Source organism: Sebastes umbrosus, chromosome 1, assembly GCF_015220745.1.
Source record: "Sebastes umbrosus isolate fSebUmb1 chromosome 1, fSebUmb1.pri, whole genome shotgun sequence".
Taxonomy (NCBI): Eukaryota; Metazoa; Chordata; class Actinopteri; order Perciformes; family Sebastidae; genus Sebastes; species Sebastes umbrosus.
In genome coordinates, this window is record NC_051269.1 from 187,155 (window position 1) to 214,158 (window position 27,004).

Genomic DNA, 27,004 nt, shown 5'->3' on the forward strand with positions numbered 1-27,004 from the left:
ATGCCCTGTGAATATGGTGTTGCATCTATGACTATTTAAACATACTTTCACCTGCTTTCCTCCTCTGTGGCGGTGTGAAACGGACGCAAGAGCAAGTAAAAGAAAATAAATATAAAAATATAATTCAAAGCAAGTAAACACCCCCAGCATAAAGTCCACTGTCCTTCCTGCATCTGTCAGTTCAAACTGTGTTAATTTAAGCCTGGATTATGACTTAAACTTCTTCATATGTGTGTAATATTATCATACAATCACCGCACTAAGCTCTGATTGGTCAGCAGGAAGCGCTTTCATACGAGTTGATCTCTTATCTGGAACATAACCTGCTCCGGAGCAGGTTAGCTGTTCAGCATCAGTTACCATGGTGATCTACCTCGGTAAGAAGTAAACCAGCTTCGTAGTACGGAAAACCCTGAGTTAACCCTGAAGTTACCTCAATAACCACAAATCCTGCTTCGTAGTACAGGCCTCAGGCCTCTGAACTGAAGCCTTTATTTATGCTTCAAGGCTATTTTTACAATACCTGCGTAAACCCGAGGTTGATGCCTGATAAAAAATAACTGAATAATATATTTATCCACATTTTGCAATCGGCAGAGCAGGGTGTTCTGTGGATCTTGATCCAATCATAGTCAACCATTGTGTAGCCTAATTCAGATGAAATCAAAGTGATCTGACATCCAGCCTGCTACTGTTTCATAATGAGCCGAAAATATTTTACACTTCTCAACTGGTGGGCTGGCCCTCGTCAGGCGCATTGTTCATTGCGCCGCGGCCGAGCTCAAAGGCCCGACAGTGAGTTTTACAGCCCCCCTCACCAGAGTCCTGAGGCCTGTACTACGAAGCAGGATTTGCGGTTATCGAGGTAACTTCAGGGTTAATTCTGGGTTTTCCGTACTACGAAGCTGGTTCACTTCTTATCGAGGTAGATCACCATGGTAACTTATGCTGAACGGCTAACCTGCTCCGGAGCAGGTTATGTTCCAGATAAGAGATCAACTCCTATGAAAGCACCTCCTACTGACCAATCAGAGCTCTGTGCGGTGATTGTATGATAATATCACACACATATGGAGAAGTTTTAGTCATAATCCAGACTAAAAACAACACAGTTTAAACTGACAAATATAGGAAGGACAGCTGACTTTATGCTGTGGTTGTTACCCGCTTTGAATTATATTTTTATATTTATTTGTTTTTACTTGCTCGTGAGTCCGTTTCACACCGTCACAGAAGGGGGAAGCAGGTGAAAGGATGTTTAAATACACATAGACGCCACAGTATACTCATTGGACAAAAGAAGTGTATTCCTTCATTTATTTTTCTCGCTGTTAATATTTAGACACGTATACTTTACTTTTGAGTGTTCCGTTAAATTAATAAGTCTGTTAATTTACGCATTCACACATCCGGAGTTTTTTCTTTTACCAGCTGTTCTTCCTGCATTTGGCAGCTTCAACTGTGTTACATTTAGCTTGGATTAAGTGTTTAACTTCTTCGTATTTGTCTAATAGAGTTTACTCTTTGTTAAATGTGACGCCCTGCCTGTCTGTCAGTAGTCTTGTTCAGGTCTGTGATTGGTCAGATGCTGCAAACACCTCCTCGTTCATGTGAACGCGCTCATAACCAGATTGAGAAACCCTGGGTTGATTTACCGAGTTGATAACCAGCTTCGTAGTACAGTTTAGCGGGATCTCATTTGTTAGGGTAAGTGAAGCCAGATAACGAGTAGATACCCTGGGTATGTTGAACTCGCTTCGTAGTACAGGTCTCTGTACTACGAAGCAGGATTTGTGGTTAGCGAGGTAACTTCAGGGTTAACTCAGGGTTTTCCGTACTACGAAGCTGGTTCACTTCTTACCGGGGTAGATCTCCATGGTAACTTATGCTAAATGGCTAACCTGCTCCGAAGCAGAGGCCAGAGGCCTGTACTACGAAGCAGGATTTGCGGTTATCGAGGTAACTTCAGAGTTAACTCAGGGTTTTCCATCCTACGAAGCTGGATCACTTCTTACCGGGGTAGATCACCATGGTAACTGATGCTGAACAGCTAACCTGCTCCGGAGCAGGTTATGTTCCAGATAAGAGATCAACTCGTATGAAAACACCTCCTGCTGACCAATCAGAGCTCAGTGCGGTGATTGTATGATAATATCACACATATATGAAGAAGTTACAGTCATATTTCAGGCTAAAAACAACACAGTTTAAACTGACAAACACAGGAAGGACAGCTGGATTTATGCTAGGGGTGTTTACCGCTTTGAATTATATTTTTATATTTATTTTTTAACTTCCTCTTGAGTCCGTTTCACACCGCCACAGAGGGAGGAAGCAGATGAAAGGATGTCATAGACACGACAAAATATTCGTAGGGTAAAAAGATGAGTAATCCATTCATCTATTACACTCTGAAAAGCTATTTATATTTAGACGAGTCTGCCTGACTTTTGAGTGTTCTGTTAAATTAATAAATCTGTTAATTTACGCATTCACACATCGGGAATTTTGTCTTTTACCAGCTGTCCTTCCTACATTTAGCAGCTTCAACACTGTTACTTTTAGCCTGGATTAAGTGTTTAACATCTTCATATTTGTCTAATATAGTTTCTTCCTTTGTTAAATGTGCCGCTCTGTCTGTCTGTAGACTTGTCCATGTCTGTGATTGGTCAGATGCTGCAAACACTGCCCCGTTCATGTGAACGCGCTCATAACGAGATTGGAAATCCCTGGGTTGATTTACCGAGTTGATAACCAGCTTCGTAGTACAGTTTAGCGAGATCTCGTTTGTTAGGGTAAGTGAAGCCAGATAACGAGAAGATACCCTGGGTATGTTGAACTCGCTTCGTAGTACAGGCCTCAGGCCTCAGGACTGCTGCCCGGGTGCTGCTTGAGTTCTCGCTGCGCAGACCGCCCTCTCTCCCTGTGGCGAGGGACGGGACTGTCAACAGGGGCGGACTGTTACGCTGTGTGACTTTTTGTTTTGCCATCAGCATTCATAAACATACAACCTTTATGATTAGATTTAGGGATGCACCAATACCGATACCAGTATCGGGTCCAATACTGTGCTCATGTACTCGTACTAACACTCGCAAAACGGCTCCGATACAACGGCACCGATACCACTTTACGGCAGTGTGACGTTAACCTCTCTTCACCATCTTTTGGGTCTTATCACACGTGCTCTCGCTCCACCTCCCCGACGGTGCGGGCGAAACGGGCCGGTGGTGCGCCCGACCCCGCGGGGCCGGGATCCCATCTCAGCCAGCGCACGCCGGACCTCATTTTAATTGCGCCACAGGGTTTTGCTTGCACCCTCTGACTTGCGCGTGCGTTAGACTCCTTGGTCCGTGTTTCAAGATGGGTCGGGTGGGTTGCAGACATCGCCGCAGACCCCTGGTACCTTTTACGTGGGCCAAGCCCCGCCCCGGCACTACGCAGTCGGGGCGCACTGAGGACAGACCGCCCCGGTGACACTTTTTTCAGCCCCGAGCCTTTCCGAGCCGACCTAGAGCCGTTCGCGGCGCACCACCTTGTATGCGGGACTCCCCAGCCTGCCTTGTGTTGCTCACACCCTCCAGCTGGCTGTTAACGAGGCTCTTTAGACACAGAGAAGTATTTGTATCGGTACTCGGTATCGGCGAATACCCAAATGTAGGTACTTGTACTTGTACTCGGTCTGAAAAAAGTGGTATCGGTGCACCCTAATTAAATTGTTTACTAGAGCACAAAGTTCTTCATAGATCTAGACTTGTAATTTTATTCTCAAAGTGCTCCAGATTGGTGCACTCAACTTCAACATAAATGTTTCTTCTGGGGGAGCACCACACCACAGTCTCTTCAAACCCTGTGGAACACTGTAGTAGTTCACTTCTAAGATAACGAAAACACAACATTTCTTCTTCCATGTGATTAAACACTAAAGAATGCATACTTATTAATACAGAGCCCCGTCTTTGTTACCCACTGTTCCTTTAACTAAAGGAGCTGAGCTCTACTTCCACCAGATGTCTCCTTTTTCTCTCGCATTTTGCCAAGCGAAACTTCTTATTTTGTACCATGTGGCGCACCGTAACGTGAGAGGCGTTGACTGTTCTGGGAGAATTGAGTCTTTTCCTCCCGACAGCTGCCTGGAGAACAGCTGATCTTCAGTATTGTGAATAACAGCAACCAGGAGCGGACTACAGTTGCAGGAGAGGCCCGGTTAAAGGTGAGGAAGCAGAAGGTAGGAGCTGCTGTCGGCTCGTCGTCTTCACTTAGCTGCTAGCTGCTGCTGCTTAGCATCACAGTGTGTTCCTGTCACTGAGCTGTTAGCTGTTAGCTGTTAGCTGTTAGCCAGCTGCCTACATGGACCATACTGTATCATATTGCAGCTCTGTGATGCTATATACTGTCACCGATGTGTCCGTTAATTCAGCCCATCTTGAGCCAGTTAAATGTTTGATAGAAAAACAGAACACTTAATTTCAGTGCTGAATTTAGCTCATATTAGCACGCTATACAGCTGTGGTTTGATCTGGTGTGTGTGTGTACATGCCTGTTTCATCAAGACAAGTTGTACTCTGATCCTTTAATTACTTAGAGTAGCAGTACAGTACTGTACTACATTATTCCATTACAAGCAAAAGTCCTGGATTCACAATACTTTTAGCATTTTGAATGCTAGCTTCATGTAGTTAAAGTATCACCAGTAAAGTACACAAGTATTATCATAATCATGTAGTTAAAGTATCACCAGTAAAGTACAGAAGTATTATCATAATCATGTAGTTAAAGTATCAGCAGTAAAAGATAAAGGATCAAATCCACCTTTATTGAACCCCAGCGGGGATATTGGATTGTTGCAGTAGTACAAGGACATAAATAAGTACAGATAAGGATAGAAAGTAACAGAAATATATAATAGGAGATGGTACATAGACTAAAATATGAATAGACTAAAAATAGAAACTATAAAAGTCAGCATTTGGAGAGAAATGAGGAGTCATGGTTTGGAGGTGGCAGGAGCAGGAGTTGAAGTGTAGAGTGTGAAGAGGAATGGTGTCAGAATAGTTCTTTGAGGTGCATCCTCCACTCTGATGTTTGGCTGGTATGCAAACTGCAGCAGGTCCAGGAAAGCAGTCAGCAGGGTCCTTAGGTGGCACCAGATCAGCCTCTCAAAGGCCGGCCAGCCATTAGGAATTAAGGGCAGGGGGACAGACTTTCCAAATTGGACCCCTCATTCACCCCGAATCCAGGTCGCCCAGTTTCATATGATACCAGTATCTTCACTCCAACTTTAAAACTGAGCCCGCTACAGCAGGTTTTATAATCTGCCTATAGCTCCTCATCTTTGTACATCCAGCTTCGCCTGTCATACCCCCTGCTTCTCCACAAATTTGTTCACTGCTTCTCTGATCCTTTCATTTTGTTGTTCTCTCTGTATCCTGGCTTTTATTTTGTTGAGCCCCCCGATCAGGGCTTTCCACAAGGATATGGAGTAGCCAGACAGAGGGAAACATTAGCCAGCTAGCGGCGTCCGGGGGCATGCCCCCCCGGAGAATTGTTTTTTAATAAAAGCCCAAATTTAGTTACATCTGGCACATTCTAATGCTACTATGCCATCATATACGCTGATCTTGATTATTATTAATCATATAATTATAATTTTTCCAGCAGTGTAGAAAGACTCACCAATCGCGAGATGCAGCCTGTGGCCAAAACTGCCTGGTCCACTTATTCAGGCTGACAGCTTTGATTCTGTTAGCTGGACGTTCAGATCGGTAGTTGTGGAGAAGTGGGTCACCTCTGTTAGCTGGTTGGCCAACTTTTCTCTCACTGAAATGTAGAATTCCGGTAGAGCTTTCTCCACAAAAAATGTGCGACCAGGCAGTTCATATTTTGGATCAAGTGTCTTAAAGTGTCTTTTGAATCCGGGCTTTTCAACTACGCTGACCGGCACTGTGATGTAGGTCTTTACAGCGGCCGTGATTTCTTTCCATTTTGCACTTTTTTTGTCATATGAGATTGCTTTGGACAGCGAGGAAGCCATGGTCATTTGCCTCTGGCCTGGTTCTGGTTGCTTTGGTCGTGTTCTCGCTACCGTACTCGCTTTGCCGCTTCAGTTCTTTTGCTTTCTCCGGGCTCCGTCCTTCTCTCTCCGCCGGAGGGAGAGAAAGAAATGTCAAAGCGAGTGTCATGCCGGCGGGGTGCCTTAAAAACATTACATGACAATTTGTAGTCGATGTTTGCGATATAGTTATTTTATACACTGTGCGTGGGACAAGCCGCGACACATCGACTATATACGATGTGTCGCCCACCCCTAGCTGGAAGGTGAGGGTCTACTTACTGGTCTACTTACAGGTGTAATGTTGATGCTCATCAGTTGGCTACCTTTGTTTGTAAAGCTTGGGAAAAACATCAGGGTGGTTTATTGGTTTAGTATTATTTGTAATTTATGTTGTTACTCTACGCTTTCTGTCTCTTTTTCTGAATAATGTTGTCTTGTAAGCCTGTTTGGGCTGGACATATTATTTATGCATGACACCATAATAATAAAAATCTTATCATGTACTGAGAGAGGGGGGAGGTAGTCATGGCCTTGATCGGGAGGAGAGCAGAAAAAGTCCAGAAGTATTATCAGCTCCATAGAAATTCTTTATATTTTCTCCCTCCTCTGTTTCTCAGCAGTGTTCGGTCCAGGTGTCCAGGTGTCCAGGTGACTCCAGTCAGACAGTATGAGCTCGAAAGGAGGCGGCACTGCTCTGACCCGCCGTAACTACAGACTGGCTTCAGACACTGACAAACCCAAAGCCACAGGTATGACCTGCTGTTGCAATACTCTGTGTCACATACAGGTCACATACAGAAAAAAACACATTATTTATGTATTTCTATCAAAACAATCCGACTGCAAAATTAAAAATAACACAAAGCTGTATAAAAGTGCTGTAACAGGATTTGGAGCAGATACACAGGTGAGATGAAGACACAGGTAGAGACACAGGTGAGATGAAGACACAGGTGGGATGAAGACACAGATAGAGACACAAGAGAGATGAAGATACAGGTCAGACAGGTGAGATAAAGACACAGGTACAGACACAGGTGACACGAAGACACACAGGTACAGACACAGGTGACATGAAGACACAGGTACAGACACAGGTAGAACCACAGGTGAGATGAAGATACAGGTCAGACAGGTGAGATGAAGACACAGGTGCAGACACAGGTGAGATGAAGATACAGGTCACACAGGTGAGATGAAGACACAGGTGCAGACACAGGTGAGATGAAGACACAGGTGCAGACACATGAGAGATGAACATACAGGTCACATAGGTGAGATGAAGACACAGGTGCAGACACAGGAGAGATGAAAATACAGGTCAGACAGGTGAGATGAAGACACAGGTACAGACACAGGTGACATGAAGACACAGGTACAGACACAGGTAGAACCACAGGTGAGATGAAGATACAGGTGCAGACACAGGTGAGATGAAGATACAGGTCACACAGGTGAGATGAAGACACAGGTGCAGACAGAGGTGAGATGAAGATACAGGTCACACAGGTGAGATGAAGACACAGGTGCAGACACAGGTGAGATGAAGACACAGGTGCAGACACAGGAGAGATGAAGATACAGGTCACATAGGTGAGATGAAGACACAGGTGCAGACACAGGAGAGATGAAAATACAGGTCAGACAGGTGAGATGAAGACACAGGTACAGACACAAGTGACATGAAGACACAGGTATAGACACAGGTGAGATGAATACACAGGTGCAGACACAGGTGAGATGAAGACAGGTATAGACACAGGTGAGATGAAGACACAGCTACAGACACAGGTGAGATGAAGACACAGGTAAAGACACAGGTGAGATGAAGACACAGGTACAGACACAGGTTGTTGGAGTTATTGATTGTCTCCCTTTCTGTCAGGTATCGTGAACGAGAAGTTGCTGAGTGACTACCTGCACCATGTTTTTCCTTCCACTAAACAGGGACCTGTACTGGCCTCCCTCAGGTAATGAACACAACATCATCACCTGTTAAGTTGATAGGTTGAACTTGGTGCCTATTTACACACAGGGAGCAACATTAGCATATAATTTGGAGTCACGTTTGTGTCCATTAAATGAACATAACAGGGTTTTTCCAACTATTTAAAAGTCTCTCAGAGTTCAGCTCTCACTATGTTTGTATTTTCTAACTGAATCTTTGTGTTTTTTTTACATTCAGACAACACTTTTATTTCACTGTTTCAGTCAGTGGGCCTGAGAAGTGAAGCCAATGCTGAAGTGCCTTAAACCTGCATTCTTTCTAACAGCCAGCAGGGGGAGACTCCTCTGGTTGCAAAAATAATTCTGATTGTATGGAAGTCTATGAGAAAATGAGCCTACTTCTCTCTTGATTTATTACCTCAGTCAACATTGTAAGCATGAGTTTATGGTCTCAGTCGCTAGTTTCAAGTCTTCTTCAATACAGCATGATGTTCATTTAGTAAATTATGGTCCCATTTAGAGTCAGATAGACCATAAAGCAGGGGATGCTTTAGGGCGTGGCTACCTTGTGATTGACAGGTCGCTACCACGGCGTTGTCCGGTCTGGGAGTTGTCTTTGTTTTCATCTTACAACTTTTACCCTTTCACAGTGTACATGTATTTGTATACTGTGTGTGTGTGTGTGTGTGTGTGTGTGTGTGTGTGTGTGTGTGTGTGTGTGTGTGTGTGTGTGTGTGTGTGTGTGTTGTACCCTGAACTGGCCTCTTTCGTTAAGCCAGACAGATTCATGTTACCTCCAGCAGCTCTATACATAGTCACACACACACACACACAGTATACAAATACATGTACTCAGTTTCACCAGCTATTCGAGCGAGTTATCTGTTGGTCAACACACCTCCTGCTCTGCTCCTAGCTCATGTATAATAGGGCTGGGACCAGGGTCTGAAATTAGCACCCGCCACCCGCCAAATGCGGGGAAAATTGTTGGCACTGGTGAATTCATCAGGACACCCATCACTTTGGCAGGCAGGGAAAACGCTAGAGATGGAATAGAGAACCGTAGTTGTCCGCTTTCTTGTCATCTCATGCCTCCGTGTCTGTTGATTTGTCTTATTGATGCTTTCCCACAGTTCCACATGCACAATGAGGCATACGCACGCCGAATCATGTTTCAGAATGTTTGACCGGAGACACGTTGGAGCGAAAAAAAGTGCTCAAAAGCATGGAGCTAATAAACCTCAGGGGGTGCAGCCTGTTGTTTCCCTGATAAAGCGACTAAAATATATCGAACATTGAATGACATCAGATCTAAAATGTTATTCCTTCATTTAGCGCAGAGATTTCAAAAGAGGCAGATAAAATGTCTGAGTAACAGACAAAATAAAAACTTGCCTGCCACAGGGGCAGGAAGTGAAAAAAAGTTAATTTCAGACCCTGGCTGGGACGATACACCTATCTCCCGATTAGATACTATCACGATACTTGGGTGCCAATTTGATATGTATTGTGATTCTGAATCAAAGTTGAATCATACACTTCTAGGGACTTGTACTTTGGAAAATATCTAAATTACTACAGTAAAAATGTTTGATTTTCAGCATGTATGTAGTCAGAGATGTCCTGAAGTCAAGTTTCTTTTAATTTATTGTAATATTTTATACTTCTGGTGAATATATTCCAATCAATCTTATTTCCATGGATGTATTTTGTATATACAGTTCCCTTTGTTAACACCTTATTTTGAAAAGTGGACGTAGTCCCACGTGTCTACTTGCTCTAACTTCTCCAAGGTGGTCTCTAGCTCTCCCGTCAGCTCCGTTCTCTTTATCCATCCATGGTCACCTCCATCGGGGCTGTTTGAATGCAGAGAACATAAATATCAGTATATGGGTGCTCTACAGTTGTAGCCTCGTCCCATTTGACCACGGAGATGAGAGCGACGGCCGGCTCAACCGCACGTTACCACGATACGATAACGTTTCCTGTCCGGGATGGAGTAAGCATGCAGCTTTAGCCGTGATGTCTAGCTCTGCTTTTCCTGCAATGTGTGAAACCCAAAGTGTTTCCATCCTTTACTGGATGTGTAGTGTTTACCACGCTGGATTTAACATGGGAGGGTGCAGGTCGTATCCATGCTGACCCTCCAACATTTTAGACTTTCTGAGGTTTGTTTTGGTTGACGGATACGGAACGGATATGACGTCACTTTACTCAGACTACAACAATAAAAGGGGTAACTTCCTTCTACCTCCACATAGACTCAGATGAAGCAAATATATTAATTCTGGCATTAAATAATCAATTTCAAAATTATAAAAAAAATCACTACACGTAGGTTAATCTATTTTTTTCCCCACCCCTAATGTATAAACTGTAAAGTTACACTCACTCTGTTGAGAACAGCAACAGCAGGGGTCAGATGCATAAAACTCTGTGTAGATTCACAACTAAAACTATGTGTATGCACAAAGACAGAAATACGCAGACGGATTCTTCATCAGATTTATAAAGCTGCACGTACGCCTGATTCTGTTTTATAAATCTTAATCATTCTGGAGCTGTGAGCACATGTACAAGCCTCATTTCCACTCCCACAGTTCGCCAGAAATGAATGTAGAAACACCCGTGCCAGTCGATGTAAATATGGCAAGGAAAGTGCAATTTCACCGACTGCGTCTTTAGGGCTGCACCTAACGATTATTTTTTTAACGATTAATCTAACGATTATTTTTTAGATTAGTCGATTAATCTAACGACTAATTCATTGATTTTTCTAAATATTTTTTTATAATTCAATTAATTTAACCAAAATAAATATCAACAACTTGTCTCATTATTATTTCAATACTTTATTCAAATATCTTCTCTTATAAACATATACATAAAACAAGAGTATTATTATGGCATTATTTCACAACAAAAAGTAGCCCAGTCTTTACTGGTAATCTGTTTTCAGTCCAACATAAACATTTCTCCAAAATAAAATTAAAACAAGAGCTTGTATTGTAAATTCATGTAAAAGGAATACAGTGCAATGTTCTTTTTGTGGAAAAAGTCCTCCTCAGCTTTGTCTCATCCTGAAAAAGAGACACAGAAAGCCATTAGAATAATGATAACAGTGGCACATTTTAAAATCGGTCTAATTTCCACAGCACTGTTGTGTTATGACATTAGGATTATAATAATAATCCTCATCAGTATTTTTATTTAAGTACTTAACTTAAAATGGTTTAGACATGGATTTATTTCATCACTGTAATAATATGCAGTCAAGATAATCACTAGCAAATGTACTTTTGCATCAGTGTGGAGCAAGATAAATAGTTGAAACTATTTACAGACTAACAGTCACAGACTGTAGAACAATATGTAATGTTACTATAAGCCATTTTCTCACTTATACATCGCTGTTAAAGTAAACAGAAAATATAAAATGGCCGACGTTGGATGACGCATGGTTTAACGTTACGTTACGTTACTATAACAGTGGTCCATAAAATACTTTTAACATGGTGGTGATGAAGAAACATTTTAAAAACAAACTTTAAATGACTACTGCTAACAGAAACACGCCCGCATTTTAGACAATCTTAGTAGATCATGCCTGGTGGGGACAAAGTAAACAGAATTTACAGTGGTGTCTTGCTGCTGTCTTCTTCACGCAGCGCTCCGGGATGCCTTCTTGTCAGGTGATGGTGCATTGCACCTGTACTGCTGTGGTACGCCATCTCCATTTAGCACAACTTACAGAGCACCACATTGTTGGGTCTCTGTTTGAAGTATTCCCACACTTTAGATGAACGTGGGCGAGTTTTTTTTTGACGCGTCTTGCTCTCTGGGGTAATCAGAATCCATGCTTGGACCGGGCGCAGCGCATTTTCATTACGTCATCCGATGCGTCGACGGACGTTACGTAAATCGACGTATTTACGTAATCGATTACCTCGACTACGTCGACGAATCGCCCCAGCCTTATGCGTCGTATCGGCGAAGTTCTCCAACAGAGCAGCTGTCATTATGCACGGTTGTGGCTACTGTAGTGTCCATACCACTAATTAATGCCATTTTCCTGTAAACCATGATCATGATAAAATCTCAATCACCATTATTATTAAACGTCACAAAGATGATCAATGATCCATTCATAGCGCTCATGTTGAAACGGACTTCAGTGCTTCAATTTCAGGATAAATTAAAGCTGAAGTAGGCGAGATTGGAGTGATGTATCTTCTGTGGTGATGCAGTTGAAGATGTTTGAAGAGAAACTCCGCCGACACTGTCTTAGTTGTATAACAAATTTATTACAATAAGTTCAGTATCGTAAACAAGTAACAAGTTACTTGGAGAGCCTCCAGCCGAATAATGAGAGAACTCTCCCGAACGTATACAGACAGCTCCTTAAATACCGAGCTTGTTCTGGTCAAACCCTTAGTTTCCTCATATGGTTTTAGGAGAGGGACAAATAAAAATAGAAACACCTCTCTTTTGCCGCCATATGTCTCTTCAACTCTGACCCGGGCCTCCCAGGACCCTGCTGACTTAGCTTTTGGTATATCTTTACCATGACCAGTTGTCTCTTCAACTCTGACCCAGCTCTAAATCAGGAAGGCCCAAACAACAACTAACATTCCAATATACTCTCCTAATACAAACCATCTATATAAATATGCTGCATCTAACAGCAGACACCTCAGGAGCTAATATGATTAAAAAAAAGTTATCTTTATAAAACGGTCGCTATATCCTGACAATAGTACATGGAACAGGTAACCTGAAAAAAATCATGTTCCTCTGTGTCCTCTGGTGCTCCTAACGGTATCTGCAAGATTTCACAGACCGGAGGAAAACAAGCAGTAAGAGCTGATCTGAGGTCTGCTGTATATGAGAGCCGGCTGTCAATCACTCGCAAACTCCGACCAAACGGTCAAACTAGGCAGCGCTGATCAAATATGAATCAATATTATGTTACGTTAATGCCTATTTCTCCCCTCAGATGTTATCAGAATCATCTTGTAGTGCATGGTTTAGCTGTAAAATTAGAAAGTTTGTGACGCCGCCGCCACCATTGTGAAATCTGGTGAAGGAACGCCAAGTTTCGGTCACATGACCGGAGCACAGCCAATATGAACGCTCTCTCTCTGAAATGACCTGTGATTGGTCAAAGTCTCCCGTCACGGGCTAGATGTTCTAAAGCCTGAAAACAGAGCCATGAGGAGGAGCAGAAGTCTAGTTTTCTCTCAGAACAATTGAATTACAATATGCTGAAAGGTTATTATGGTATTTTTGCACAATGATGCCAAAAACATACTGCCTACTGCCACTTTAAACGATCATTAACGGAGAGATGACGGCTCAAATGGAAATTAAATCAGGTAATCTAACTGGTGCCCTAGCGCAAAATTCAGATTTTTTTTTTTACCTCCTAGAAACCTAACCCTAGCCCCGTAAACTGCAACACCAATCAGACATCACAATGGTTTTAAAAACAAAAATTACGATTTTTATTATTTATTTATAATTTATAATAATTTATTATAATTGTTACCTCAATGCAGACCAGCACCGCCAGAAGTTGTCGCCCTAACCGACCAACTATATGGCCTATGCCTTAAGCTGGCCCTGAATAAATGAAAATTAATGAATAGGTAACAACATTCATTACTTGTGAATAATTAGAAATTAAGTTTTGTTTATAAATAATCCTTGTAAGGATCCTTGTATCCTCCTAAGTACATGACACAACTGCCCATTGCACACGTTAACCAGGTAGTTCTGTGTTTTTGATGATTGAATAACTTGTGTATTGCATTAATATATTCAGTGTTTTCCCTGCCATTATATTATAGGGGCGGCCTACCCCGCCTATCGGATCCCCCGCCCCACCTGACCGACGAGGAATTACTGATTTCACTCATCTTCAATTCAATTCAATTTGTTTTCTTTTCATAGTAAATAAATGAGGACTGTCAATCGATTAAAATATTTAATCTACATATTGTTAATTTAATCTTAATTTATCGCAAATTAATCGCAATTTTTTTATCTGTTGAAAATGTACCTTAAAGGGAGATTTCTTATCAACATGGGAGTGGACAAATATGCTGCTTTATGCAAATGAATGTATATATTTATTTTTGTAAATCAATTAACAACACAAAACAATGACAGATATTGTCCAGAAACCCTCACAGGTACTGCATTTAGCATAAAAGATATGCTCAAATCATAACATGGCAAACTGCAGCCCAACAGGCAACAACAGCTGTCAGTGTGTCAGTGTGCTGACTTGTCTATGACTTGCCCCAAACTGCATGTGATTATCATAAAGTGGGCATGTCTGTAAAGGGGAGACTCGTGGGTACCCATGGAACCCATTTACATTCACACATCTTGAGGTCAGAGGTCAAGAGACCCCATGGTCAAGGGACATGGTTGATACCAATGGATTCCTCAGGTTTTTTAGTTTCATATGACACCAGCATCTTCACTCTAGCTTTAAAACTGAGCCTGCTACAGCCTCCGAAAGATTGGCAGCCCATTGGATTTTTAATGAAAAATTGCAAGTTGCGTTAAAGAAATCAATGGCATTAAAATGAATTTGTATTAATGTGTTATTGTTATTAACTTTGACAACCCTAAAATAAATATATAGATATAAAGAAATAAATTTGTAAATTTCATTTTGAAGTAAGGGTGTTTCTTATCTGTCTTTAGCCACATTACTACTTAAATAATAAAAAAAAGAAAAATGACAAAAGGATTATCTGATATTTCTCCGTTTTTGTTTTACTCCTAATCATACGTTTTCTTCTGTTCCTCTTCCTGCTGAACAGGAAGCCTCTTGGTTTCCAGGATCTTGGTGCTCATCTGGAGAGATTGTTGTCTGAGGGAGAACCCGCTGAGGACAGTAGAGGTAAGGTTAACGTCTCATCCTGCTCTCTGGGTTTTAATGCAGCTCAACTCAACATCTAGTTCTCAGTCACATCTTTTTCTGTCTCTGTTGTTCAGACAACTGAACAAGGATGAAGTAGGATTTAATGAACCTGTTAACCAGCCGTCCATTCACCTGTGTATAGCAATTTTTTTTACGATTTTGAAATAGATTTTTAATGTCGGATTTGATGTATTTTGCTTCATTGAGTCTATGTGGAGGTAGAAGGAAGTTACCGCTTTTATTGTGGTAGTCTGCACCCTCACATGTTAAATCCAGCCTGGTAAACACTACACATCCAGTAATGGATGGAAACACTTTGGGTTTCACACATTGCAGGAAAAGCAGAGCTAGACATCACGGCTAAAGATGCATGCTAACTCTGTCACGGACAGGAAACGTTATCGTATCGTGGTAACGTGCGGTCGAGCCGGCCGTCGCTCTCATCTCCGTGGTCAAATGGGCCGACGCTACAACTGTAGAGCACCCATATACTGACATTTATGTTCTCTGCATTCAAACGGCCCTGATGGAGCTGACCATGGATGGATAAAGAGAACGGAGCTGACGGGAGAGCTAGAGACCACCTTGGAGAAGTTAGAGGAAGTAGACACGTGGGACTACGTCCACTTTTCAAAATAAGGTGTTAACAAAGGGAACTGGAAATACAAAATACATCTATGGAAATAAGATTGATTGGATTATATTCAGCACAAGTATAAAACATTACATGTCCTTTATAAATTAAAAAGAAAATACCACTAATCTGTGAGGGAAATTACTTTATTCTTTGATTTTTGGGTTGCTGGATAAAAAATGTAATAAATAATTCCTGACAATGACTGATATATTTGACTTCAGGACATCTCTGACTACATACATGCTGAAAATCAAACATTTTTACTGGATTCATTTAGAGATTTCTCCAAAGTAAATGTCCCTAGAAGTGTATGATTGAACTTGTTCCCATGGTCTAGTGATAAACAAATTAACAACAATCACAATAAATTGTAACATCGAATCACAATACTTAAAAAATCGCAACACATATCGAATCAGCACCCAAGTATGGTGATAGTATGGAATGGTGAGATAGGTGTATCGTCCCAGCCATAGTTAACTTGCTGCTGCTGAACAAAGTCTTATTTTATAACCGCCATGTTGTCTAACAAAATCAACATAAATTCACCCTGGAGGCCCAGAGGAAGCTCAGTTTCATTGTGAACTGAGTTTTTTTTTTTTTTTTTTTTAAATGTAATCAGCTTCATGTGGACGTATTGTGACTGCACACAGATGGCCTCTTGACTTGTACTGGTGTTTAATGAATCTGTCTCTGTATCTGCAGATCAGCCTGTTGAAGGGCGTTTGGGCCCTCAGCCAGTCGTCCTGGATCACACCAGCGGCTTTGAAGGACTTCTGTTTGTAGATGATGACCTGCTGGGGGTAAGATGAATATTATATATTATTGTATCCATCTTTTTTGGAGGGCAAATGGTTGACTGTTTTTCCAGCACTTGTGATATTTGAAAAGACAAAACCGTTGTCTAGTCTCAGGAATCTAGGAATTCTAGTTGACATTTATAAGCCTCACATCCAGCAACTGGGGTTTTATTTTAGAAACAAGTCTTTTCCTTCGAGGCCAAAAGGAGACTAGTTGCTGCCACCTGTATGTTGAATACATACATGCATCTTTGCTGTGCCTACACGTACTGGACACCGTCTGCCATGGAGCACTGATATTTATTCTGAATCTGAAAGCCCTTACTCATCATTGTTCTTTGTATGCTCGGGTTGGATGGCCTGCCATCCCCTTACCTATGAATCAGCAGTGTATCCCATAGCGTGGGACGTTATTGTCTTAGCTCCTAGACCTTATTCCTACTGTCTGACCCTAAAGCCAGCACTGAATTGGAGAAAAAGTGTGTTTAAGTGTGCTGCTCCCTCAGCATGGAATCAGCCGTTAAATCACCTGAATGTTCGGCAGCTGGTTCTCTCTGATGCATTTAAATGACTTGGAGACAGGCACATCTGGCTGCAGATGTTTTCATTGATTGGTCCCTTTATGTTGATGACTTGTGATATTTTATAATTCTGTAATTTTGTTTTCATTTTAAATTCAGTTTTTTTTTATTCTTGTGTCTGAAACATTGTTAATTGGGATGCTGCTTGTCTCAGCCGAGACGCTCTGGAAAAAGAGATTTATAATCTCATTGAGACTCTCTCCTGGTTAAATAAAGGCTAAATATGTAAATAAAGTAAGAAATAAAAGTAAAATGCTTTCATACATCTCTTGTGACTGTTGCAATAACAGATGCCCTCTCTCTTGTTTCTGTATGAAATGATTTTTAATGATTCTAATTCTACTTTTATGATTTTAGGTCATCGGCCACAGCAACTTCAGCTCCATCAGAGCCACCACATGTGTTTATAAAGGTAAACCCTCTCAACTTCAACATCTCTTACAGATGTAAAACAGCTAATAATAATAATAATAATAATAATAATAATCACTTGTGCTAATAATGTAGGGAGTTCAGTGTTTTGTTTCATGTTATATTCTTTATGTCATTAATAGACCAGAAGCTTTTAAACAGTAGCATGTAGGGCTGTACCAGAATTTTTTTATTTAAATTGGATTTGGCTGTTCAGTACGAAACTATTTGTTCCCATTTTTTCATATAGACTATCTGGCAATCAGAAAATCTGTTTTCAGGTTCCAGTTTCAGGCCCTGTTCACACCTGGCATTAGAATGTGTCTCCACATGCGTCCCCAGTGATCACTTGTGATCGGATCACACTTCCCCGCTCTATATGCAAAAAAACACATGGCACAAGCATTTTTCAAAGTTGTTAGCTTGTCGTCTTGGTAACAGACCTGATAAAGCATGAATTCAGACTTTTACTAATCAGCATCATTATGTAGTTATTTCAGCATCACTTTGATCTCTTTATTGATATTAAATCACAGCTCAATCTGTTTATTTTGGGTTCATACAGCAGTAGAGACATGTGGCTGCTAGATACACACAGTGTAATGACACTGTATGTGAATACAGGGTGACGTAATGAACCCAGACACGACGGCGTTTGGTTTTCTGACATATCTGGGACTTCACCAACATGTACAAAGCAGCAACAGTGGTTATTTAGGGCGGCTGTGGCTCAGAGGGTAGAGCAGGTTGTCGGTGGTTCGATCCCCAGGTGCTCCAGGTCACATGTCGATGCATGTTGAGCAAGACACTTTGCCCCAAATTGCTCCCGAAGGCTGAGCCATCGGTGTGTGAATGAGTATTTAGATCCTGATGGGCAAAGTTGGCACCTTAGCAGCCTCTACCATCAGTGTATGAATGTGTGTGTGAATGGGTGAATGCTGACATGTAGTGTAAAGAGATTTGAGTGGTCAGAAGACTAGAAAAGCAATATATAAGTCCAAGTCATTTACCAAGTCCATTTATTTCTTCCATGGTTGATGGAGGAAGTGGAGGAATGAAAAGTTGTTGGCATCTACGGAGACATGCACCTCCTCCTTTCCGGCGTGTCTAGCACAAATGAACACAAATGATACCGGCAGTCACACTCACGCGAGTAAAACAAAGCGAAAATTGGCTTCTCTCTTGATCTGAATGCGACAGCGCATGAAAACTAGTCATCAAGTGAGCAGAGACGTCAACATAAGTCTCACATAAACAAAACAAACATGAATGATCACTGTGTTTTATGTTAACAATATTGTTATAATGTCCACATTTATATACCTAATAATTTAAAATTAGGAGGAGTGGTCGCTGAGCTGATCTGACAAAAATAATTTACATTGTGTTGTTGTTTTGTTTGTGTCTGCAGGGAAATGGGCCTACGAGGTGCTATCTCCTCCCAAGGTCTGATGCAGATCGGGTGGTGCACTCTCAACTGTCGCTTCAACCAGGAGGTACACACACACACACACACACACACACACACACACACACACACACACACACACACATAAACACACAGCAGTCATTATTGTAATGCTCACATATTCCGTTGACATTTCAGGTTTTAGAACAAACTATAATAAACATACTTTAACATTTCGGTAACGGAGTACAAGGCAAGGCGGCTTTATTTGTAGACATTGTGACAAAGTGTAAAAGAACATTAAGACATAATTAAAACGGTCATCAAAACGTTAAAGATTAGAAAAAAAAGAAGCTAAAAATAAAAGCTAGGGATAGAAGCTAAAATAGAATATAACACACGAGTAAAAGAGTACAACCTGAAACACTGTGTGTGTTTGTGTTTGTGTGTTGTGTGTGTGTGTGTGTGTGCGCGCGCGCTGTATCTTGTGTTTTTATATATATGTATATATATATATATATATATATATATACATATATATATGTGTGTGTGTGTGTGCGCTGTATGTTGTGTTTTTATATATATATATATATGTGTGTGTGTGTGTGTGTGTTGTATCTTGTGTTATGTGTGTGTGCGCTGTATCTTGTGTTTTTATGTGTGTGTGTGTATGTATGTGTGTGTGTGTGTGTGTGTGTGCGTGTGCTCAGGAGGGTGTGGGCGACACTCCGGACTCTTACGCCTACGATGGGAACAGAGTGAGGAAGTGGAACGTGACGACCACTAACTATGGAAAGGTGAACATGGATGCAGCAGTTTAATTAAAGATAGAGGTCGTTGGACTTTATTTGATTCTATACTGTCACTACACCTCGGCGCTGACAGCAGTTTATCTGTCCTCAGTCGTGGGCGGCCGGAGACATCGTCAGCTGTTTGATCGACCTGGACGAGGGAGCCATCACGTTCTGCTTGTGAGTAAATCAACTCAAATAGATCCAGTACTGGGGACCAACTTTTTAAAGGAACAGTTCAACATTTAGTGAAGTCCCCTTCTTCTCTTTCTCTTTAAGTGTCAGATGTTCAGGTTGACTCCACTCTCATGTCTGTACAGCAGCTGGTTAGCTTAGTTTAGCATAAAAACTGGGACATGGGTGATACCGATGGATTCATCAGGTTTATAGTTTCAAATACCAGTATTTTCAATCTAGCTTTAAAACTGAGCCGCTACAACGTAAAGAATTGCTAGTTGTGTTAATGCGTTAAAGACATTAGTGGCGTTGAAACGAATTTGCGTTAATGTGTTATTATCACGTTACCTTTGACAGCCATATTTATATTATAAAGTATTTCAGGGATTCCATCTTACAGTAAAGGGCCGTCCACACCAAGAACGAAAACTATAACTATTAATATCAATATATCGTTTTAAAAATGGTTGTAACTCAAGTGGATGGCAGAGTCGACACCAACTATAACCACAACCACAGTGGCCTACGATATTGCTGGGATCACTTTCAGAGCGATTTGATGAACAATAGAGAACACTGATAGCCAATCAAGTCCATCCAATCCACAGGGTGTCATGATCAACACGTCACGTCTCGCCTCATTTGATCAATAATCAATTAATAATCTGAGCCAGATTATCCGACTGCCCGGGGAACACTAGCCAATTTGCCGTGCTAGTTTTTGTGGTCTGAAACAACAGACACAATATTTATCAAGCAATTATTTTAACTTGTATTTATGTTATTCTTATTAAAGGGACTGTTTGTAAGAATCAGAAATAGCTTGTTAACAGCGACACCTGTAGCTGTTAAGTCAACGAAAGTCAGCGTCGGGCTCGCGCTTGCTCGCTCTACATAGACATGAACAAGCATCGGTCAAAACAGTGAGGCGACACACGTCAGCAGAAAGCACAATATCACTCTATATCTCAGCTGCTTGGCAGTAATGTTAGCTGACCAGACGAAGGTCTCTCCATGAATCAATACTGATCCTAGTGTTGCTTTTTCCTGCTTCATCCTCCCGACCGCGGCCGGAGGGAACAGGGGAGACGCCGGAGTTTTGGTCAGAGATGATAACGTTTCTCTCTGCGGATCCCCGTCACTTCACAAGACACGGGAAACCTCTGTTGGTCTGGAGGAGCTGCAGCAGTTATTTCTGCACAAACGTCCACTGTACATTCACTAGATATTCTCAAAGCTAAACTAACTCTTCTGCAGTGTGTAGTGTGCGTGCATGCACGTGAGAGTGGAGTGAGAACGAGCGCGGTGTGTGAGTGAATGCAGGCAGGCAGAGGAGCAGAGTACAGCAGAGACTCCGTCCCTGGAGACCAAAGCTGCGGTCTCCCCTGCGTCCTCCGACCACGGCCAACACTGTTTAACAGACGGGCTTCACTAGATACAACCAAGAGGTTTTGGTGCTTCCGTGTAGTTTGTGTTGGAGTCTGAGTCTGAACAGTGTACCCACACGGGAGTGTGCATGGGACACCGACCCGCAATGATTTATACGTGTAAGAAGTTACAAACAATCCCTATAATAAGAATAAGAAAACAGTTGAAAAATAGCCGCTGCTGTGCTGCACAGCTGTGATGCTGTTTTACAAAGGCGAGAAAGAAAATCAAGTCCTTTCTAGATGTTGTATCTGCTGTTTCTCCGACCAGGAAAAGGAAACTGAGAACTGAGTGTTATTATCGCCTCCTTGTGATTAGTAAAATCTTTCTAGGTGACAGTGCCGAAAGAAGTGGGCCGCTGAATGCATGCAGCGCGTGCTCGGCGCCACTGTTTCCAGAATGTTCTTGTTCATCAGTGTGGATAGTCACATCGTTTTCATTAGAGTTGTAGTTCTTTGTGTGAACGGCCTTGAAGACTTTTCTCACAGAACATCTGAATTGTTGGGAGTGTAAATGAGTTTCCTCTGTATCTGTTGTGTGTCTTCATGCTGTGTGTGTGTGTTTGTGTCCTCAGGAACGGTCAGTCTCTGGGCACGGCGTTCACCAACATTAAGATGGGTCCGGGCGTCGCTTACTTTTCCCGCCATCAGCCTCTCCTTTAAAGAGTCGGTGGCTTTCAACTTTGGCAGCAGACCTCTCAGATATCCTTTTTTTTTCAGCCCACACGAGACACACGACAGCTAATCTTCAGTGTTTTCTTTCAGTTTTTATGAATTTGAATTTGCTCACTACTGTAATATGACATTCATGTTTTCCACTCTACTCTTCGTCAAGGGGTTCCTGTAGAGAGTCATATGAATCCAAAAAGGGCCTCCATATCTTAGCAAAGGTTTGAGAGGAACCTTTCATTGTGTATTTAATTTTTTCTAGTTTTAAGAAATACATAACGTCTTTGACCCAGTGAGAAAAAGATGGAGGAGTGCGTTGTTTCCATTTTAGGAAAATCAAACATCTCGCAAGGAGTGTAGTAAAACCAACGACCACACAGGCCTTACCTGGTAGGTGAGCACTGGATTCCTTTGATGTTCAACCAAAGATGGCGTGATGGTTATCATATTTCTACAATACCGTACCGTCAGGGCTCAAGACTAACAGCATCCCGTCGTCCTGGGGATAATAGAAAATGTGTTTGGGACGCAGTAAACTCACTATCGACGCGCCCAGGGGTTGCGCCCTATTGTTTCCCCAATAATGCTACATTGTGAAGTGAACAACAAATCTGTGTTGAAATCAGCCGGAACGAGAGCTAGTTAACGTTAGCCTGTTAGCAGCCGGTAAGCAGGACAATACTTTATTGTTTCACTTTTGTCTTTTAATCGTGGTATCGAATTGATATCGAGAATCGTGGAATTTCACCGGTATTGGTCTTGACTTCTAAATTTCTGGTATTGTGATTTCCCTATTTGTTACAATACACTAAAAGATTATTAAATAGATCATTCAAAGTCTTCAAACTGTCGCCTGTTGTAGTATGAAGGAGGTTATTGCTTCGTTTGTCACCACTGCACTTTTATTTTCAACAAAGAAACTGTCGCCTCATACTTGTTCACCTGTTCAGTGTTTGCCTTTAACCTGAGTGTGATCACGTATCCTGTAGACGGCTACCTGCCCCTCCAGAACCCCCCAGCTACAGACCTGATGAAAGCTCACAAACTGCTGGGCTACATCAAGAACGTCCTCGCCACTGCCATCGATGCACAGGTAGGAACAGGTGCCGCGGTGGTCTATACACCGGTAGGAACAGGTGCCGCGGTGGTCTGTACACTGGTAGGAACAGGTGCCGGGGTGGTCTGTACACCGGTAGGAAACAGGTGCGGAAGTGGTCTGTACACAGGTAGGAACAGGTGCCGGGGTAGTCTGTAAACCTGTAGGAACAGGTGCCGCGGTGGTCTGTAAACCTGTAGGAACAGGTGTCGGGGTTGTCTGTACACAGGTAGGAACAGGTGCCGGGGTGGTCTGTAAACCTGTAGGAACAGGTGCGCGGGTGATCTGTAAACCTGTAGGAACAGGTGCCGCGGTGGTCTGTACACCGGTAGGAACAGGTGCCGCGGTGGTCTGTAAACCTGTAGGAACAGGTGCAGCGGTGGACTGTACACCGGTAGGAACAGGTGCCGGGGTGGTCTGTACACAGGTAGGAACAGATGCCGCGGTGGTCTGTACACCGGTAGGAACAGGTGCCGCGGTGGACTGTACACTGGTAGGAAACAGGTGCTGCGGTGGTCTGTACATGGTTGGTTTGTGTGCATCACTGATGACCTTATATGTAATGTTTTATGAAACAAATATGACAGTTTCAGATGAAACTAGATGCAATCATACAGAGAACAGCTGGCTTCAACTGGAAGCCTGATGCAAAGTTATTTTCCTATTTCTGAATGTGTCCTCATGTTTCTGTCTCATGTTTCTGTCTCATGTGGGGACAAAGTCAAACTTAAAGACTTGACCTCTTTTTGAATTGAACCTGTTGTATGTGTTTGTGTGCCGGCTGTAGGAGGAGAGGCTGGTGGAGAAGGACTGTGCTGTGTGGAGGCTTTCACGGAGAACCTACAGTCCTCATCACTCTGGCTCACATCTTCAACCACTTCGCTCCACTCATGGTGACACAACTTTCTTTCTTTGTAGTTTTGTGGTTGTGTAAAAAGTGAAAGTGCTCAATCGCCTTCTGACAATGCTCAGATGGTTCCAGTTCTTTATTTATTTATTTATTTTTTATACATTTTTAAATGTATTTATTTATCTGATTATTTATTGAGTGCAGTTATTGGAGCAAATAAAAGCCTGGGCTATTAATTGTAGTTTAACAGTATTTACTTTGATCAATTATCCTGTGTTTTTTTTATATTGATACCTGATATTTATTAGCTGTTGTTCTCCTGATGATGGTTTTACATTCAAATCATAACATTGGAACTGGAACAACACGTCTGTCCTTCCTCTGTCGTTAAATATCAGTGGATCTCCTGGTTCATGTCATTTGTATTACGGAATGGCCAAATATAGTCTGATAATAGAACTCAGGCTGGAAAAAACAGTAAAACCAGCAAGTTTTACTGGAACAATGTATTTTGATTTTGTTTGAAAACTTTGGCTCCATCTGGTGGTTTTATTATGATTGACACGGATGGGATCCTCTGACAGATCTTTCTCAGGGACTCTGAGATGAAATGAAAATGCCAAATAAAAAAACAAAAATGTTTAGCATCATAATAATTTGTAAGATAATCACAATGAAAACCTGCCCACATACTGTGTAATTATAAACAAGAGGAAATGTAAAACAACCATTTGGTTGTATTTATTGTTTCATTGTGGGGTTTTTTACAGTGTAAACTAATGAGTGTTGTATTTTTTACAGTGTAAAGTGTACCTGGTGGAAGACGTGCTGATGAACTTCCTGTTGGGCATTCTGGAGGGAGGAGGTTCAGTAGATGAACACCCGCTCATACAGCAGCTTCTGGATCTCTTCTGGCTGCTGATGGAGGTAAAAATGCCAAAATTCAGTCAGAACCAGTTTCCAGAACAAGTGTATCTGAAGAAAGTGAGACACCCTGAAGTCCTCTGACAGTCTGACCCTCCTCTGACAGAGGTCAAAGGTCACCCTTTTTGAGTAATTCAACAGAGGATTTAAAGGACGGTTTTTAGGCCGAAGGTAGAGGAGGAATGTGATCACTGAGCTGCTGCACGTATACGCTGACTGACAGTAACAGTAACTACAGAGCATGTAAACACTCTGAGGATTTGAACATCAGGGGCTCAGTTGTCTGACTTCTCTTATTTGTTTAATGTCTCTCTGCCTGTTTCTCTGTCTCTCTGTCTGTGTCTCTGTCTCTCTGTCTGTCTCTCTGCCCGTCTCTCTGCAGGACTATGAAGTGAACGAGTGTCTGAAGCAGCTGATGATGTCCCTGCTGAGGGCCTACCGCTTCTCCCCCATCATCCCCGACCTGGGCTTCCAGGTAGGACCCAGATCTCCCCCCTCTGGACCTGGTCCTGGACCTGTCCATTATTAAAAATAACCCTAAGGAAACAGAATCTCACATGGCTTTCCCATAAACCTGTAGTTATCAGTGTGTTTCAATAATTAGTTTTAACAACATCCACTTAAATATCACGTCCTCGTCACATGTTGGCTTGTGGAGATTCATACACTGCTGGGAAAAAAAAACAGTTACAGCAAAAGATGTATTTAAAAAAAATATGAACATATGTCACTCCGGGTAAATCAATATAATAAAATATTCCAGATTTATGCAATAAATGAGGTGAAGATTGCGCTGTTACACTGTGTTTCTAAATGCAGAAAAATCAAATAAATACAGCAGGAAAAGATTGTTTCAAAAAATATTCCTTTTGAGTTTATTTTAGCTTGTTAGTTGTTTTTTAAAAAGGGAACAAATAATTATGAGTTATTATTTTCTGCAGCAAAAAGATGTTGTGAAGTCTTCCATTAGAAAATGTTACTGGTGAATGAAAAGGCAAACAGGGAACATTTACTGCTTTATAATGTGTGTGGACGAAAAAAATCCTACCTGCTGTAAACCTGTTTTTTTGAGTAAATATGTGGACTTTAAATTAATGAAATATTATTTTCAGATTTCTATATATTTTATTAGGGTGTATGAATGTACGAAAAATAATGTTTTGTGTCTGAGAAGTAGCTTTTTTTTTTATTAAGTTTAGTGTTTCTTGTATGTGTGCGTAATGAAAAAAAGTATAATAATAATAATAATAATAATAATAATAAAGGTCATTTAAAAGTAAATTAAATTGATCAAATATGCAATTTGAGATGAAATATCGTAAATCCCCAAAAATCTCTGAAATCAATCAGTGAAGATTTGTTGTCTTTGAGTTCCTCCTGACTGCACTGAAGATTCTCTTCCAACACAAACCAATGTCTTCATGTCCAGTCTTCGCTCTGACTGAAGTCTGTGTTTCAGATCCACTACCTGCCGTCTGACCACGGGCCATCCTGCACCACGAGAAGTCCAGGAAGTACTTGCCTCAACAACGTCCTATATCCTTCTGTTGTTACTGGCAGATATAGTTCAGGAAGTATACATAATAAATGACCTTTTCACGCCACCTACAAATGAACAGATTTACTAAGAATGGGTCAAGATGGGTTTCCTATGTACGACAGTCACGGCCAACCTTTATGGAGTTAATACATTTGTAGATCCTTGTTGTGTGTTTAAAGGGAACTTCAGTATAGTTCAACCTGGACCTGATTTTCCCGTGTTCTGTGTCTAAGTGACTAATGGGGACAACAATGTTTTTGGAATTGGTTCAGTATTGAACGAGAGCGCTGCAGCTGGCAGTGTTTTTAAACCGACAGGCTCAGATTGTTATTATTAAAGGGACTGTTTGTAACTTCTTACACTCTTACTAATCATTAGGGGTCGGTGTCCCATATGCGCGCTCGCGTTTGGCTACCCCGGTCCAACACAAACTACACGGAAGCACCGAAACAGCAAAGTTCTATCTAGTGAAGCCCGTCTGTTAAACAGTGTTAACTCTTCCTGCTCCAGCCCCCCAACCGCGGCCAGAAGACACAGGGGAAAACCGTTAGCTTTGGTCTCCAGGGCCGGAGTTTCTGCTGTACTCTGCCCCTCTGCCTGTCTGCCTTCACTCACAAACCGCGCACGTTTAGCTGACATGTGTCTCCTCACTGTTTTGACCGATGCTCCTTCATGTCTATGTAGAGCGAGCACAAGCGCGAGCAACAGGACGCTGACTTTAGTTGACTTAACAGCCACAGGTGTCGCTGTTAAC

At 41.8% G+C, this 27,004-nt stretch overlaps 1 protein-coding gene and 1 long non-coding RNA gene across 2 annotated transcripts in view; one reads left to right on the forward strand and one right to left on the reverse strand.

The window, feature by feature from the left end:
- Positions 1–3,859: 3,859 nt before the first annotated feature.
- LOC119498058 (E3 ubiquitin-protein ligase RNF123) overlaps positions 3,860–27,004 on the forward strand; it is a 222,629-nt gene continuing 199,484 nt past the window's right edge. The window contains 19 exon segments of the mRNA XM_037786545.1: positions 3,860–4,213; positions 6,673–6,804; positions 7,941–8,025; positions 14,839–14,918; positions 16,282–16,379; positions 17,315–17,369; positions 18,780–18,797; positions 18,800–18,864; positions 19,487–19,573; positions 19,680–19,747; positions 21,747–21,807; positions 21,809–21,873; positions 22,819–22,933; positions 23,724–23,765; positions 23,767–23,829; positions 24,588–24,713; positions 25,093–25,185; positions 26,170–26,187; positions 26,190–26,224. Coding sequence (XP_037642473.1) covers positions 6,723–6,804; positions 7,941–8,025; positions 14,839–14,918; positions 16,282–16,379; positions 17,315–17,369; positions 18,780–18,797; positions 18,800–18,864; positions 19,487–19,573; positions 19,680–19,747; positions 21,747–21,807; positions 21,809–21,873; positions 22,819–22,933; positions 23,724–23,765; positions 23,767–23,829; positions 24,588–24,713; positions 25,093–25,185; positions 26,170–26,187; positions 26,190–26,224 — 1,256 coding nt within the window. The 5' untranslated portion in view covers positions 3,860–4,213; positions 6,673–6,722.
- LOC119498121 lies at positions 12,287–12,692 on the reverse strand. The gene is made up of 2 exons (XR_005209061.1): positions 12,628–12,692; positions 12,287–12,548 (listed from the first exon to the last, which is right to left on the reverse strand). It is a non-coding gene; the product is annotated as an uncharacterized LOC119498121 (long non-coding RNA).